The sequence below is a fragment of the Dicentrarchus labrax genome, unplaced genomic scaffold (genome assembly GCF_905237075.1).
Source record: "Dicentrarchus labrax unplaced genomic scaffold, dlabrax2021, whole genome shotgun sequence".
Taxonomy (NCBI): Eukaryota; Metazoa; Chordata; class Actinopteri; family Moronidae; genus Dicentrarchus; species Dicentrarchus labrax.
This window is the reverse complement of record NW_026136712.1, coordinates 4,404,989-4,424,035: the sequence shown is the minus strand read 5'-3', so window position 1 is coordinate 4,424,035 and position 19,047 is coordinate 4,404,989. Positions and strand designations below refer to the sequence as shown.

The window sequence follows — 19,047 nt, the reverse complement described above, 5'->3', positions numbered from 1 at the left end:
TAGGTGCAGACATTCATGGTTCCCAAACAATACAGACTTTTCTTGTAGTGCAGTAGTTTTTTAACTGGAGGTGAAAGCTCTAATCAATATTTCTCATGAAAAAATGAATTCCAGCCTTGGTACAGCTAAAAACAAAAAGAACTGCTGATATTTCTGGATGAGTGAATACAAAAGCATCTATAATACTGCTCAGTGCAAATGAAAATAATCCAGTTTGTGAGGTAATTAAAGTTAATGTTGTATAACAAACATTTGGGAGTACAGATTTTGCCAAGGCTAGAAAAGGTTTGATGGTATTATGAACCTTTAATGGTGGAAATTAATGAGTCAATCAATAGATGGCTGTCACTGCCAATATCTATAATTGATAATCTAATAGCTTCATATACTACCCAAACCACTTATTTCAAAACATTCCTCTACAACCACCTCCAGATTTGTTCTCAAAAACATTTGATTTTGCCAGAGCATTTACCTGGGTCAATGATCGAGGAGGAATATTGGTGGACCCAAATGCACGACTCTGGCACAGACGAAGTTGCAGGAAAAAATTATATTTATTTAAAAAACTGCAGTCTCTGACCTGTGAGTCTAGTGAAGATGACAAGAGCACTGAGATGAAGAGCCATGTTGATGAGCAGAGTAAGACACAACAACAAGGACCAACTCACTGTGAGAATGATTCTAGACTTCCTCATTGAAGCAATTTCAGTTTCATTCACTGGCTTCATATCTATGAAGCTTGAATGGGTTAACTTTTATTTCTTAAAACCTTAGACACAGTGTTTGGCAAATGCATTCTGCTGTTAAGAGCAGATGGTCGGACAACTTCAATACTTCATCAGATTGTCTGTATGTGAGTCAAATTATGTGCAGTGTGTGTGTAAAATCAGAGGCTGCAGATGCACAAAGCTGCAGGATGAGGGATAGAGGTACTGACTGATAATAAAGGACTTATTCTACAAACAGCTGAATGACACTAATGGAAACAATGTGAATTATTATTAGTAGTAGCAGTAATAAAATATTTAACACTTGTATACTACATTTTTTTTAATATACTTTAAATTAAGCTCAAAAAGTAAAACTGTACTTCTAATAGCTGTTGCAAACTTAAATTATATTTCTAATCCACTAATGTATTCTACATTTTGACCTGGGACATGCTACTCAACACTGTTTGCTCAAGATCTGACCTTTTTCTTTTCTGAGGCAAAAACACTGACAGTGGGAAACAGTTTAACACATTATAATAAACAGTGTGTGGCTGCAGCTTTGAATAAACAGCCAGTCACACTGTCTGTTATCACCTACTCCAAAAGTGATAGACATGAGAGTTTTGTGGTGAGGAATCATTAGGTCATACAGTATATGTACAAAATAAATATGTTCACATGTATAAGAGAGAAGTCAGTCTCTGCGTCATTGTGCTGATAAAGATTTTGGAGTGACAAGATGTCCTGATTCCTTCTGCTCTCTGATGCTGCACCTTCATTTATCAGAATCAGAAAATGAGGCCCAGATAGACAGTGGAGTGTCAGTGATTATTACCAGAATGTTTCACTGATACCTCATTTATCAATATAAGTCATTGATCAATGATGAGGAACACCTCTTCTTTTTATTTCATTACAAATGAGAATTACAGTATTTTATTTCTTATTTAAAAGAGAGAAGATGTTAGCAGACAGCATACTGAGAGACTCAAAAACAGAAACCAGCGATAGAGCGATTAAAAAAATATAGAGCAGATAACCATAACACAAATATCCATTTACTGCAGAGCCAGTGTGCTGTATGTAACACTCTTTTTTTCTATTTATTTTTTTATTTTTTTATTAATATTTTTATTAGGAGGTAAGGCACATTAGAACAGGAACCAATGTTATAATTACATTGAGTATCACTTCACATCCGCATCACAATTGAAAATGTAAAGATATCGATACAATAGAAATATTGTGCATCATAATGAATGAAGAGCAAGACATACAGTCTGCCTCCTAGGATGTTTTCTTATTTTATATTCGTGGCCCAATAGGAACATGATCGGGTAACAAACAAACAATGTACAAATCGAAATAAATAAATAAATAAGTAACTGAGGATTCTTGTATGTAATAAGTGAATAAGTGTTTAAGCTACAGGGTATAAACAAAAATACAAGGGAAGTCAAAAGACAGGAGAAAAAATAAGTAAATAAATAAGTAAATAAATAAGTAAATAAATAAACAAATAAATAATAATAATAATAATAAAGATAAGAAGAAAAAGAAAGAGAGGAGGTGGGGGTCCATCAATCAGGAGGCATAGACTGAAGAGAGTGAAAGAATGTCAAAAAGGGAAGCCACTTGTTATAAATTTATCAGAATTACCTTTCACTGAATATCTGATCTTCTCCAGCTTTAGAAAAGACATGGTGTCATTAAGACGCTGAGTGCTAGAGGGAGCTTTAGTTGACTTCCAGTAAAGAAGAAGATGGCGTCTTACCAGTAAGGAAGTGAAAGCTAAAATATCTAATTGGGTAGAGGTAAACCTGTTGTGGTCTTCTGGGAGCCCGAATATGGCGACATGGGGGGAGACTTTTATGGTCCTTGAAAGTATTTTTGACATGGTATCAAAATAATTCTGCCAGAAGCGAGAAAGCAACGAAAAAGAGTAAAACATATGAGTTAAATTGCAAGAAGAAGCATGGCATTTGTCGTAATTGTCGGTGATACTGGGATAACTTTGTGACAGTCGAGTTTTGGAATAATGGACTCTAAACAATACTTTAAACTGTATAAGTGTGAGACGAGCGCAGGCTGAGCTAGTGTAAATTTTCTTAAGAGCAGTGTCCCACCAGTCATCTCCCAGATGTAGATCCAGTTCTTGTTCCCAAACAGCCTTGACTTTGGTAACTGGTGAGCAATCAAAAGACAGGATGTCATTATAAACTTTAGAGATGAGAGACTTCTGAAGTGGGTCATGGCTTAGAAGCTCCTCCCACTGTAGACTTGGTGGTAATGAGGGAAAAACTGGAAACAAAGCGTTAGCGCAGTGTCTAATTTGAAAGTAACGAAAAAGATGAGAGGGTGAGAGATGAAATTCTCCTGAGAGATCTGTAAAGCTGTGAAAAATACCATACTTGTACAGGTCTTTAAAACATTTCAGGCCCTTAGTATGCCATGTAAAAAAGGTTGAATCTGTAAGTGCAGGTCGAAATAAATGATTCCTCAATAAAGGAGCTAAAGTAGATGCTGACTTAAATTTGAAGTGCCTCCTAAATTGATACCACATTTTAAGTGTGGAGCGAACCACTTGGTTATTTGTAAAGCCAGAGAGGTTGGATGGAATAGAAGAGGTAAGTAAAGCAGTTAGGGAGGATGAAACACATGACTGCGCCTCTAAATCACACCATGGCAGATCAACTGATTTGAACCAAAATTAAATCTTGTGGATATGTGCTGCCCAATAATACAATTGAAAATTTGGAAGTGACAATCCACCATTGAATTTACATCTCTGAAGTGTAGATTTGCGGATCCTGGGTGCCTTTCCACACCATAGGAAGTGAGAAATAGTTATAATAGTTAGTTATGTTATAGTAATGATCAATTGTTTTAAAGAATTGCTTTGGGAGGAAAAGTGGGAGACAGTGGAACAAAAACAGAAATTTGGGCAAAATATTAATTTTGACTGCATTAATTCTTCCAATTAACGAGCGAGGTAAGCTTCCCCATCTTTGGAGGTCAGATTTAATTTTAGACATTAAAGGCAGGAAATTAGCAGAGAAAAGAGAGTTTAGGGTTCTGGTTACATTGATCCCTAGATACTTAAAGCCGGACAGGCTAAATTTAAAAGGGATGTCCGAATGTTTGAGCTGTGACGCTGAAGCATTGACAGGGTAGCATTCACTTTTAGAGATATTTACTTTATAGCCTGAGAATGATCCAAATCTCTGAAAAGTAGACAAAATTGTTGGGATGGAAAGGACAGGATCTGAGACATACAGCAATAAATCATCAGCATAAAGTGATAACTTAAATTCTGTGCCCAATCGTGGAATCCCAGTAAAAATGGAAGAGGACCTCAGAGAGATTGACAAGGGCTCTATAGCTAATGCAAACAATAGGGGCGATAAAGGACACCCCTGCCTGGTGCCACGGGTAAGAGTGAAAAAACTGGATTGAATGTTACTGGTGGAGATACTAGCTTGTAGAGATGTATAGAGGAGACGTATCCATGAAATGAACACATTTCCCAGCCCAAATTTCTTTAGTACAGTGAATAAATAGTCCCATTCAACCCTGTCGAATGCTTTTTCAGCGTCAACCGAGATCACTACTTCAGGTGTTGCTGTGTTAGTTTTAGAGTAGATAATATTTAGAAGAGTACGAACATTAAACAACAGCTGCCGCCCCTTAACAAATCCAGTTTTCTCAGGTGAAACAATAGTTGGTACAATATTTTCTAGGCGATAGGCCAAAGCTTTTGCAAGGATCTTAGCATCAACATTTATTAATGAGAGAGGTCTGTAGGAGACTCATTGAGGCTGGTCTTAAAGTGGGAGGGAGAGTACCATGTTGTAGCGATTCCTTATATACAGCATGCAGTAATGGGGACAGTTTATCCTGAAATCTTTTAAAAAACTCAACTGGGAATCCATCAGGGCCAGGAGCTTTGTTATTTTGCATGTTTCTCATAGCGAGAGTAATTTCTTCTACCGTTAAAGGTGAGTTGAGGTCTTTAGCAGAATCTGGGTTTATCACTGGGAAACTGAGGCTATCTAGGAACGAGTTAATTTCAGTAGTGTCAGGTGGAGATTCAGACTCATATAAAGAGGAATAGAATGAGTGAAAAACAGAATTAATGGTGGTGGGATCTCTATGCGATGTGCCTGAAGAATCTTTTATCTGGGGAATCATACGTGAGGCTGCCTGGCGACATAGCTGATGAGCTAGAAGCCGGCTTGCCTTATCACCATGTTCATAATATGTGGCGCGTGATCGTAAGAGAAGACGCTCTGCATCATTAGTGGTGATAAAATCAATTTCAGTCTGTAGCTCAACACGTTGTTTAAGTAAACTGGGGGAGGGGCAGGTAGCAAGTTGTTGGTCTAATTTAGTGATAAAAATAGAGAGTTCTTGCAATTTGGCTTTACGGGACTTATTCAAATGGGCAGAGTACGAGATTATTTGTCCCCACAGGTATGCTTTTAACGATTCCCAGAGCAGTGAGCATGAGACTGGGTCCGTGTCATTTTTATTTATAGCAATAAAATCATCAATTTTATCTGCAATGAATTTATTAAACTTATCATCCGAAAGAAGTAATATATTAAACCTCCAAGGTGTTGGGTACCGGGGTTGTGAGGAAAACTGAATGTCTAAAGAAAGAGGGGCATGGTCAGAAATAACAATAGGGTGGTAATTAACAGTAAGTACTTTAGAAATTAGTTTAGAATAAATAAAGTAATAATCAAGCCGAGAGAAAGACTGACGCATCTGCGAAAAGAAGGAATATTCCTTGGTGTGAGGGTTGTAAAATCTCCAAGGATCAATGCAAGCATTTTTAGACATGAAATCAGAAAGAGACCTCGACATTAATGATGGGGTCAGAGTTCGCGGGTTAGAGCGATCTAAATTGGGATCGATTACACAATTCATGTCCCCACCAACTATAAGGAGATTGTTATTCAATGAGGGAAGACATTCAAAAAGCTTATTCATAAAATGCGGATCATCGAAATTGGGGGCATATATGTTAACTAATAAAATGGGAACATGGAATAGTGTACCTGTAACAATTAAGTATCTGCCATTTTTGTCTGATATAACCTTAGAAGCTGAAAACTGAATTGACTTACCAATTAAAATAGCAACCCCCCTGGCTTTAGAATTAAAATTGGAATGAAATACCTCAGATCATTTAAGTCTGACCTGATCTCTGGTGCGCATGTGGGTTTCCTGTAGAAACACTAGCTCAGCTTTAAGACGTTTCAAATGCACAAATATCCTAGATCTCTTAATTGGACTCCCCATGCCTTTAATATTCCAGCTCAAAAATCTCACAGAAGACCCAATATGTGGGATATCAGAAGTACTAGGATTTGAGGCCATTTCTTAAGTTCTTAGACACAGAAATAGACTGAATGTGGACCCCCGAAGAGGAAGAAAAAGAAAAAAGAGAAGAAAAAAAAAAAAAACACAACAGAAAAAAAAACACAAGAACACTTGCAGACCCCCCCAGCACTTACATCGACCCCATCCCCAAACGATGGAGAACCCAGTGCTAACTCCACAAGGAGTTGGATCCCTAAAACAAATGCTTACTGCTTTTAGACTAATAGTAACAGTCAGGCTTCGGTTTGAGCTCCTGCAGATCTTGCAACATTTGGCAACAAGGCATTAATCAAGTCCAAATTAAACTGAGAACCACTGAAGAGTGAAAAGAAAAAGAACAAAACACAACCCGTGAATGAATTGAAAAAGTAATAACTGTCACTACATCAGTGTTGTGTATCTTATTTCCCTCACTCGTTCAGCGCCCTGATGAATGCGCTGGCTTCTTCTGGTGATTTAAACTCCTTCTCTGCACCGTTGTGTGTAACCCGGAGGCGTGCGGGGTAGAGCAGCCCAAAACGTATCCCCGGTATCTCACGGAGCTGGCGCCGGACATCGGTAAAGGCGGCTCGGGCACGACCCGTCCTCGGAGTGTAGTCGGGGAAGATAGAGAAACTCATGTCTCCAATCTTGATCCGTTGCTGAGCCCTGGCTCGGCGTAATATGTCTACACAGTCCAAATGATAGTGTAGTCGAGCGACTATGGGGCGGGGGCGCTCACCGGGTTTCGGCTTCGGCTGGAGAGTGCGATGAGCACGGCCCCGAGCTTCAGTGCCTCCTTGGGCAGAGAGGAAATAGCTGTAGCAGTAGAAGAGGTGGAAAGAGGAGAGAGGCGCGCCTACTCCATCAGTTGCTACACCGGAAGTCATATGTAACGTCCTCATCTGCTGCTTCAACCTGTTGGAGAACAAAAGCAAGAACAAAGATTAAAACTGACCTGAAAGCTGTATTATTATAACTTTTTGATCACAGAGATGCTGGATCAAATACTGATACTGGTTAGAATGATACTGCTTATGAGGGTGTTTGTAAGATTACAGAAATATAAGTTATATCAATCTGTAATGGTGCATTGCTGTTCTGCAGAGGGACAGAACAGTATATTTAAATATGATACATTTTAAAACCTGATATCACTGTGGTTACCTTGACAAGAGCTTTTCTCTTAAACCTCACAGCACTGTATGATACTTCCTCTTCAACCTGTGAAAAAGGAGCAAACCACATGTCAGAGGAGTGAAAATGAATTGTTTTCAGAATGAAAGACCATCATGCAATTTCATGATGAAGCTTTGTTGGCTAGTGTTTGTTCCTTCATGGCTTTGTATGATGTGGTGATTTAAAAATTAAAAGTTAGTAATTATAATGGAGCCAATAGTCCAAATACAGATAGTAACATAAATGATTGTAATTTATTGTCCAGTATTCAGTGTTCATTTCAGCTTCAGTCTCATGCTCGCACCTATAGAGTGTGAACATGAGAAACTCCAGCTAATGGATGCTGACTGCAGTTCACTCAACGACCACCAGTGTCATTAATAACAGGGTTTTTCTGAAAGTTCCTCATAGAAGCATTAAAGAGAAATTATCATCACATTTAATTGATGATGTCCAATTAGTTCTTTAATATGTCTAATCCTTTAATTTCTGTACTTTTATATGTGTATTTTTCTTTTTACATATTGTCTGCTGATTTGGTGAACTCTTCCATTTATTTTCTGTGTTTCTTATTGTTATTTATTTTAATTATATTTTGCTTAATAATGTATTTTCAGTTTAATTTTATCTCTGAAGTTGAGGGGACATCTTTGACTTCTTGACCTCTTATTTTAAAAATAAATACAAAAAGCTAAAAACCTAAAACTTAAGGAGACCTTGGTATTAGTGTGTGAACCTCACCCATTGGTTAGTACAGTACCATTATGGATGTTCATAGAAATATTTACATTGATGCTGAATTGTAAGTCAACATAGGTGGGCTGAAAACAAGTAAACTGGGGATAAAAAGCACTATAATGTTTACCTTTCTCAGCCGATTTCATTGAGTAATTTTTATATTCAAAGGTTTATTAAATATACATGGAGAGAATATTTTTTTGTTGTCTCCAATTAAGTCAAATCTCAATAGTTAGGCTATAATAGCGGGGAGATGCTCAAGAGAGGAGTGTATGTAGGCATACATAAACGGAATTACTTATGTGTGTCCTCTGCAGGACAGAGAACAGAACTCAGCTCCACACACACACACACACACACACACACACACACACAGCAAAAAGACAGAGGCCGTGGTGCAGTTTAACTGAAATGACATTTGCAAGCATCCTGTGGTTGTAACCACAACTGCAGACAAAGCACTCTACTTTTCTACTTTGTACTTAAGTTGTCGTCAACTCTCTGTCTACTCCCTGTACATAACATTATGATTATTATTATTACGATTTTTACACATAGGTAATCCAGTTCATGTGATGTGCCTATACACTCTTTTCTTGAGCATCTCCCCACTATTATAGCCTAACTATTACTAACAACAATGAATGGCGGCGACACTGACTTATCCCAGTAACGGGCCAAAGCAGGCAATGCGGTGTCTACTGTATGTATCATACACCCATCAGCCATAACATTATGAGAACTGACCAGTGAAGTGAATAACACTGATTATCTGGTTATCATGGCTCCTGTCAGTGGGTGGGATATATTAGGCAGCAACTGAAATGAAACTAGGTGCAGACATTCATACAGACTTTTCTTGTAGTGCAGTAGTTCCCAACCTGACCCCCTCTGTGCCTGGATGTTACCAATGGAGCAATTGTAGTTGGATGTAATGTAGATACTAAATGGATACTGTCAAACTATCACATTTTTACTTTAATATTATTATTATTTTTTTTACATTTTTATTTAAGTATTAGTTTACCATACTTGTATTGCTGGTGCCCTGGATAATCCTAAATCATAGAAAATGTTTGAACTTACAGATTTTATCTGGATGTGAAAGCTCTTATCAACATTTCTCATATTAGATATGAATGAAATGACTGTGTGTACTGAAGAGATTGCTGTGTTAATTAACAGTAAGCCCAAGATATAATAATAATAATAATAATAATAATAATAATAACAGCTAACTTTATTTATGTAGTGCTTTTCTTAACAATGTTACAAAGTGCTTCATACAGTAAAACAATAAAATATGTCCACTTTCGCCCTTATTGTTTACATTAGCATTTGAACCAATAGGAGTATGTTCACACCAGCAGTTCTGTGGAATAACAGTAGGGCGGACAGAACACAGAGTATCCGTGTATGCAGATGATGTCCTTTAACTCATGCTAAATTTTAATAAATAAATTCCAGCCTTGTTACAGCTAATAAAACCATTTGGTGATATTTCTGGATATAAAGTAAATAATACAAAAGCCTCTATAATACTGCTCAGTGGAAGTGAAAGAAGGAATCCTATTTCTGAGGTAATGCAATTTAATGTTGTAGAACAGTTTATATATTTTGGAGTACAGATTTTTCCTAAGCTAAACAAGGTTGTTGATGCAAATTGTAAGCCTTTAATGGTGGAAATTAATGAGTCAATCACTAGAGGGTGGTCACTACCAATATCTATAGTTGATGATCATTTAATAACTTAGTATACTACCCAAACTACTTTACTTATTTCAAAGCATTCCTCTACAACCACCTCTAGATTTGTTCTCAAAAATTAAAAACAAATTTTGAGATTTATATGGAACAATGGGAGGACTTCGGGGTACTACTGGGCTGAGCAGCTGAGGTCTGTTATGTTTTACTTTTCAACAACTGAAGCTCTTCGTTGGACTGAAATGGAATCTAAAAGTACATGTTCCCTTATATATACATACTTAAATCCAATTGTAAAACATATGACAAAAATATGGTATGATGTAAAAATATATATATTTTAAATAACCACATTCATTACCACAATATAGTCCAATAGGGGGTAATCAATTCTTTGGACGAGGAAAGGCAGATGCAGTATTCAAATTATCGGACTCTAAGGGACTTAAAATGATCCAAGACCTTCATTTGACAGAGTCTGATACTATGATGTCTTTTGTGGAGCTGAGGTCTAAGTTCAGCCTCAACAGAAAGAATTTAAAAATTTTACAAGCAAGTACCTCCAGCTTAGAAGGTTTGTTAAAGTAAATCAATATATTACACTTACTAGACCTTCACATTCTTTGTTGGAAAAAAAGATAGTTTGAGGAAGGGAATCATATAAGAATTTTACAATTTACTGACATCTTATTCATCCGAATATACACAGTATAAGTTGAATGCCTGGAAGGAGAACTTGCAATGTGGAATTTCAGATGAAGATTGGAAAACAACTTGTGCTAATGCTCATACTAAATCTATAAATACACACCTTTAACTAATACAGTATAAATGGTTCATGTAGACTTAAGTGACACCAATGGAATTAAATTAGTATAATAAAAAAGATATTTGCATAAAATGTATGGAAATTAGAGGAACATTTTTTTAATGTATTTGGCAATGCATAAAGACTAAAACATTCTGGGAGGAGGTAAGAGTTATGATCGAAAAGATCATTTCAAAATACATTTTACTAGGTCCTAAGTTTTTCTGTCGGGCTTATACCCAGAGAAACATAGCTACAGTAAAAATGACTGAGCATTTATAGCAGCTCACTCTGTGCCAAAAAATGTATTGTCCTGTTGTGGGAAAATATTCACAGATGTTATCAAGCCTTCCATTAGAAAGAATAACTTACATATGAAAAATGAAACATCATGTATTTGAGAACATATGGAGTCCCTTTATTGTTTACATTAAGGATTTAGATTTAACAGACGATGAAGTGGATGACTAATCTTTGTCAATAATGTAGTTCCTGACCCTGTACAGTTTTGTATTTCAAATATTGGTTTTATTTTGCAATGAATATATTAATATCAAAATGGTAGTGTAAATGCACACTGGTTTCCTAAGGGTTAGAGAAGCAAGCTTGTGACTGAAAGGTCATCAGTTCAATCCCTGGAACTTTCTTTTCTGAGGCAAAAACACTGACAGTGGGAAACAGTTTAACACATTATAATAAACAGTGTGTGGCTGCAGCTTTGAATAAACAGCCAGTCACACTGTCTGTTATCACCTACTCCAAAAGTGATAGACGTGAGAGGTTTGTGGTGATGAATCATTATCAGGCCATATATGTACAGAATAAATATGTTCACATGTATGAGAGAGAAGTCAGTCTCTGCGTCATTGTGCTGATAAAGATTTTGGAGTGACAAGATGTCCTGATTCCTTCTGCTCTCTAATGCTGCACCTTCATGTCTCAGAATCAGAAAATAAGGCTGTTACTATACTGCGGCTATACTATAATAGAGGCCCAGATAGACAGTGGTGTGTCAGTGATTATTACTAGCATGTTTCACTGATACCTCATTTATCAATATAAGTCATTGATCAATGATGAGAAACACATCCTCTTCTGATTTTACTGCAAATGAGAATAACAGTATTTTATTTCTTATTTAAAGAGAGAAGATTTTAGCAGACAGCATACTGAGAGACTCTATTAAAAAACAGAAACCAGCGATAGAGTGATTAAGAAAAAATATACAGCAGATAACCATAACACTGATATCCATTTACTGCAGAGCCAGTGTGCTGTATGTAACATTCTCATCTGCTGCTTCAACCTGTTGGAGAACAGAAGCAAAATGAAAGAAAGGAAGGCTGGTTAAGATTATATTGCATATGAGGGTGTTTCTAATATGATAGAAGTAACAGAAATATTAGATCTGTAATGGCACATTGCTGTTCTCCAGAGGGACAGAACAGTGTATTCAAATATATTTTAAACCCTGATATCACCGTGGTTACCTTGACAAGAGTTTTTCTCTTAAACCTCACAGCACTATATGATACTTCCTCTTCAGCCTGTGAAAAAGGAGCAAACCACATGTCAGAGGGGTGAAAATGAATTGTTTTCAGAATGAAAGACCATCATGCATTTTCATGATGAAGCTTTGTTGGCTAGTGTTTGTTCCTTCATGGCTTTGTCTGATGTGGTGATTTAAAAATTGAAAGTTAGTAAGTATACCTCGCTCTATGCCAATGGTCCAAATAAGATATTGGAACATTACAGATAGTAACATAAATGATTGTAATTCATTGTCCAGCATTCAGTGTTCATTTCAGCGTTCAGTCTCATGCTCGCACCTATAGAGTGTTTGTTGTCTCTAATTAAGTCAAATCTCAATAGTTAGGCTATAATAGCGGGGAGACGCTCAAGAGAGGAGTGTATGTAGGCATACATAAACGGAATTACTTATGTATGTCCTCTGCAGGACAGAGAACAGAACTCAGCTCCACACACACACACACAGCAAAAAGACATAGAGGCCGTGGTGCAGTTTACCTGAAATAACATTTGCAAGCATCCTGTGGTTGTAACCACAACTGCAGACAAAGCACTCTACTTTTCTACTTTGTACTAAAGTTGTCGTCAACTCTCTGTCTACTCCCTGTATATAACATTAGGATTATTATTATTACGATTTTTACACATAGGTAATCCAGTTCATGTGATGTGCCTATACACTCTTCTGTTGAGCATCTCCCCACTATTATACCCTAACTATTAATAACAACAATTCATTATACTCTATTTATACCATTAACCTTTAAATATAAAAATGACTCAGTGAAATTGGTTGAGAAATGTAAAATATTATATCATATTGCTGTAAACAAATACAGTTTACCTGTCCTTGTGTACAGTCTTGGCCGGTCTAATACGGCGGAGACGTTGACGTGGTGTCTATGTATTATACACCGATCAGCCATAGCATTATGAGCACTGACCAGTGAAGTGAATAACACTGAGGGCCTGTCCTCACGAATACGTTTTTCTTGATTCCGGATAAATACTTTATCGTATCGGCCTCGTGTCCAGACGGATACGGCGTTTTCGGGGTGTGAAAACTGTATTTTTAGGAAACGGGTCCGGGAGTGGGAAAATCCGAAAACGCCGGATTGCCCAGAGTCGTCAGGACAACGAAAAAGATTTTTTCCGAAACTATGATGTATTAGCCCCACCTCTCTAGCCTTTAACCTAATCATAACAATAAAAACGATGGCGGACTACTACTACTTGTTTGTAAACTGCGCATGCTCCATGGCTTCTTTTCCGGTTTTAGTGCATCACAGCACCACATAGAGGCCTGGCATACGTACTACAGCGTTTTGGGTCGTTGTCAGTGAATCCGTGTGGACGATATTTCTGGAAACAATGCCATGTTTACGGAGATTTTTTTCGAAACGACATCGTATTGGGTGAGGCCGCGTATTCGTGAGGACAGGCCCTGATTATCTGGTTATCATAGAACCTGTCAGTGGGTGGGATATGTTAGGCAGCAAGTGAACATGTTGTCCTCAAAGTTGATGTGTTAGAAGCAGGAAAAATGGGCAGCATGAGGATTTGAGCGACTTTGACAAGGGCCACATTGTGATGGTTAGACGACTGGGTCAGATCATCTCCAAACCTGCAGCTCTTGTGGGGTGTTCCTTGTCTGCAGTGGTCAGTACCTATCAAAAGTGGTCCAAGGAAGGAAAACCAGTGAACTGGCGACTGGGTCATGATGTTATGGCTGATCGGTGAATGTCTATGTGGCTGTTTTCATGTTGTTGTTTTTTTGCAACCAGCAACTGTGACATACTGCATACATACTCACTGATAATTACCTGTCAATCACAAGGTAGCTATGCCCTGAAGCATACCCTGCTTTATAGTCTATTTTACTCTAGGACCAATATGGCCATAAATTACTAAATGAACATCATGCTGTATTGAAGACGACTTGAAACCTGCTATTGAGACAATAAACCAATTGGTAAAATTGCTTACTGAGCTAAAGTGAGAAGTATGGTCATTTCTCCATTAGGTTGAATACACACATTGTTCTTTTTGCAACCAATTAAGCTGCCTCCTGCTGGCCATTAGAAAGAATGCAGGTTTAAGACACTTTCTCACTGGCCTAACTTCTCTGGCCTGGAAGCTCTGCCCACTGATTATGTCCCTCCTGATGATTGCCCGACACTGCAGTGTAAACACAAAGGATGATGATAGCAGCTCTGGCTCTATACTGAGGAACCTTACAGCCTTTGTTGTAAAAAAAAGATAATATAAATCATAATATCTTACCACTGTTGCAGCTGATGCTGGTGCTTTGGTCTGTTCTAAAAGTGAAACAGTAAAACCTCCTGTTACTGACTCTCATTGTGCAATGACAATGCTGCACACGTCTACACTTCAATTAAAAACAGTCCAAATATTGATGATTGGATTCATGAAAGCTCAGAATAGACTTACTGTGTCTTCTCAACATGAACCAGATGAAGGAGGCCACCATTACAATGAAGATCAACAAACTCAAAGGGATGATGAAAGTCAGTGGGTAAATGGAAGCTCTGCAACAACAGTTTGAATCAATGTACAATCAAACAATGTAGTCTGAAGTATTCATCATCCTGGTCATATTAACTGCATCTGTACACAATCATATTTTAGTGATTAGAAATTAACCTTAGTTATCATATAGGTCACATAAGTCAAACAAGTATGTAGATTCCCTCACAAGGAATGATTTATTTGTCCATAAATTAGCCATCATACTCTAAATACTGTATGTGAATGTAAAGGCTACTGACCTGTGGTTCCCACCCTGAACTGTGATAGGTTCCCCATATGCAGAGACAGCAGTGTGATTCACAGGTTCAGCAGTGGGGGAAAATGTGGTTAAACGTCTGGTTGCTGTAAGAGTGAACATGTGTAACAACACAATGATCACCAGAATCCTATCACAATAATGAATACTAATATCACTTCTATATTAAATGCAAACCTTTACTAATGGCTGCACGTGGCAGATATTTACAGCTGAACATTTTATAATAGTAGAATGGTCCTTACTAGTGCTGGGTCTCTCTTTAACAGTCACATGCACTGGCATCTGTAGGCCTCCTTTGGTACAGAAATACCAGCCGCTGCTCTCTGTCCTCAGTCCACTCATAGTCACAGTGAAAACTTTGGGGACATTTGCATTAATGGTCACTCTTGTTCCATCTATTGATCCAGACGGTTTCTTCACACAGGACCTTCCCAGCCTGCACCACTCAATCTCTCCAGTGTTACTATAGGAACCATGGATGGTTACATGTTCTCCATTAAATCCTGTAATCTCCTGATGATCCACAAAGAGTTGGGGCCAACCTTGAGGAAGAACAAATAGCATTAACTAGAACGTTGTGGCCAATATTTATATATAAATATGTATCATATATTGCTCAGCAAAATTACATGAGCACAGGTGTACCAAATAGGCCATCACGGTCATTAATTTTTCTTTTTCTCTTTTTAAAGTGTTTTATATATATTACAAATGTGAGAGCTGCGCAAAAACATGAAATAAAAAAATACTTATCGCAAAAGACAAATCAAGATCAATTTAAGAACCACAAGAATCACACCACATTATGAACAACATGAAGAAAACTCATTTAAATGTACAGCTGAAATATCCTGTAATCTCCTGATGATCCACTTAGAGTTGGGGCCAACCTTGAGGAAGAACAAATAGCATTTACTAGAACATTGTGGGCAGCCATGTAATTGGTCCATTGTGAGGATGCTTCAAAGGCAGCTGTTTGCACAGTTACATCTGGCAGATAAATAACTTCAGCATTCACATTTATTCTAAGTACTGTTGACAAAGTCATTGTAATATTAAAATATTCAATCTCTGCAGCAAAACTACTAACTCCCCATCAGTGTTTGTATTCAACATTTCACAAAGGAATTGAAATGTCCTTAAAGATGTGCAGCAGCCAACAACGTAATAACTACTGTTAATGTAATAACTGCCTGTAACTTAAAACATTTTATATTCTTAATGTAATAAAAGTTATATTCCTAATATTATATTTAATATTCATAATGTGTGGAATATTTAGGATAGAAGGAGTTGATGACTTTTTAACAATTCATAATGTTCCAAGACTCTGTAGAGGAGGACTCGCTCCCTCTGTTAATAAAAAGGATCATTCTAAGGTAATGAAAACACAACGATTATTATTTTCAGAGGCTATTTCACAACAAAATTTTAACACTGTACCACAGGTATGGCTACATATTGCCTTCCAGTTAAATACTATTATTTTTTTTGTTTTTTGTTTTTTGCTTATGAAGACTAAGTGGTCACTTAACATCAAAAATCTAATAAATTAATTTAACACACTCAAAAATTAACACATTAACACAACAAAGCAACAATAATAAATGATTCAATGCACTATTCATACCTGCACCCAGATAGCAAAAAGTGGAGCAGTACCGTTGCACACAAAGTCTCTACAATATAAGGAATAAATGCAACCTAAAGTTATAATAAACATATATATGGGTTCTTACCTGTGGTGACTGACAGCTCAAAAAACTTCCTTTCATCTTCCCTGACATTTATCTCAACAGCACACCAGTAATAAAAACTAGAGTCCTTCATCATCAGATTATTAATAGTCACAGTGAAAATTCTTTGTTGTTTGTCATCAGAGATTGAAAACTTTCCTGAACTGTCTGGTTGATCAGTTCTAACTGAGTAGGAGCATAATTCCCACGTATATCCTTTACACAAGTATTTGACATGGTGTGTGTACTCTGGCTCATAGAGACATGGGATAGAGATGGAGCCTCCAGCCTTCACTGACACTTTACTGACTGTAGTTACGCTGTGAATTCCTGCAACAAGAAACATGAAACCATTTTACTGTAAATATTATATGATATTAATTTATTACTCAACCAACTGACATTTAAATAACTGTAATTACAGTCGCATCAGCTGACCTAACCAGCACACACATAATAAACACAAATGATAAAATGAGCCCTGTGACTGACCTGTGAGTCCAGTGAAGATGAGAAGAACACTGAGATGAAGAGCCATGTTGATGAGCAGAGTAAGACACAACAACAAGGACCACCTCACTGTGAGAATGATTCTAGACTTCCTCATTGAACCAATTTCAGTGGTAACACGTCTTTTCGTCCTGTAGGGCCGCTGAATCACACAGGTTAAATGATGAAGGTAGAACATGCTTTGTAGGTGCACACAGTTAAGACTTGATCTTTGATGTGAAAAGGGCCACTTTTTTATGGTTTAAGTTTAGTTTCTTATAACCTTTGACATAGTATTTGATCAATGACTTCCTCTCTTAAAACACGACTGTCTCTGATTTTTATTCTACAAAACAGGACTCATAAGAGGCCTGTAACATTTAAAGTAGACTGGGTGTAAGGTCCACTGGATACACAGTTTTCAAAATAAAAGACCAGCACTCCAATTGATATGTGAACTCTAATGGGTTCATGGAACTCCCTGCCTGAAGATCTGAGGATTGAATCAGTAACATCTTTTAAATAACTTCTCAAAACCTATCTTTTAAAAAAGCTTTTTATTGATTCTAGCACTTTTATTTTAAAGATGTCTTGCCTGTTTATTGTTGTTATTTTTGTCATATATTGTTGTAGGGTTTTTTATTTTTGTGTTATTTTAACTGTCTGATTTTAGTTATGTAAGTTGTAAACAGATTCTTAGATCAGGTGACACTTCCTGTCTCTGTCCATTTTCATATTCATGCTGTCCCCATGGCAGTGACACCTGCTGGCTATTACCATACCAAGATCACTGATGGCCAAATTGTCTGTCTGTGAGTCAAATTATGTGCACTGTGTCTGTCGCTGACTGCAAAAAACCAAATTGGTGACAACCACAATGCCAAACTCAACGCTTCAAAACAGTGTCCCACAAACCAACGTGACGTTGTGGTTCACACATTTAGTTGGTTACTACACCGCACATTCATTCTGCAAACGATGCTCAAGGGTTTAGACACACGGTTGTATTTTTCATTCTGTTCAAGGCATCCAAGGGTTTCCTTTCATTAACATATGCTATGAAAATCTATTAGTGAACTTGAATCTTGCTGGAGTTGTGTAACCCATCACAGTGACGTCTGCTTTTTGATAAATCACATAATTACTATGAGGTAACCTTTTAAATCAAGCTGCTCTTATATTGCATTGCCACACAACGATAATTTAACACAAATTGGCCTAATTGTGTAAACTAATGGCTTTGTGGGAAGAGGAACAAAATGATCAGCTAAATGATTTTTGTTGTTAAAAAGCTAAAACACACTGGGCCATGATCAGGAAAAAAACAACTACAATTCAACTGCTAATTAAGCTCAAATGATATGATCAGAAGCTACAGAACAGCTACAAATTGTAATTTGAGTTGATATAGTTTTGGGGATAAATAACCACTAGAGGGTGACATATTTACTTTAAGGAAAACCCTGCATATGCCTTTGGGATCCATTACTAACTAACAAAAACTTGCATGTACAAATGACCTCAGATTTTCAGATTGAGTCGAGTTAATAAGGTCAGATGAGCAGTTCCTTATGTAGCAACACTGACAGAACAGATAGTGTTGCATTCTTTATCAACAGAAATGTGCTCCTCCAGAGATGTTTTTGTCATTTTCTGTGTTTCTCAGCTGTTTCCACATACACACATATTCCATTCTGCAGAAACAGATGCATATAATTTCTGGAGATAATTCTCACTGCTATGTAAAGCTGTTGCAGAGCAGCGGGCAGGCACTTTGTCTTCCAGACATAGGATAACATATGCAATCTGATTCATTACCCAGGGTTCAGCATGGCAGACATGTAACTTTACTGCTGTCTCTGCAGGGTTTGAAAATCTCCAGTGGCAAATCACAATGTAAACAGAACTCATCATGGATTGTATGATGCATTGCAAGTTGTGTTATTACTGATACACTGGCACAGGCCATTT

At 37.3% G+C, this 19,047-nt stretch overlaps 1 protein-coding gene across 1 annotated transcript in view; it reads right to left on the bottom strand.

The window, feature by feature from the left end:
* The window catches only part of LOC127372796 (polymeric immunoglobulin receptor-like), a 44,447-nt gene extending 27,289 nt beyond the window's left edge, over nt 1-17,158 (bottom strand). The window contains exons 1-2 of the mRNA XM_051416605.1: nt 17,080-17,158; nt 16,591-16,917 (exon numbers count right to left, since the gene is read on the bottom strand). Coding sequence (XP_051272565.1) covers nt 16,591-16,917; nt 17,080-17,125 — 373 coding nt within the window. The 5' untranslated portion in view covers nt 17,126-17,158. The remainder of the gene's footprint in view (nt 1-16,590; nt 16,918-17,079) is intronic.
* Between the last annotated feature and the right edge of the window lie 1,889 nt (nt 17,159-19,047).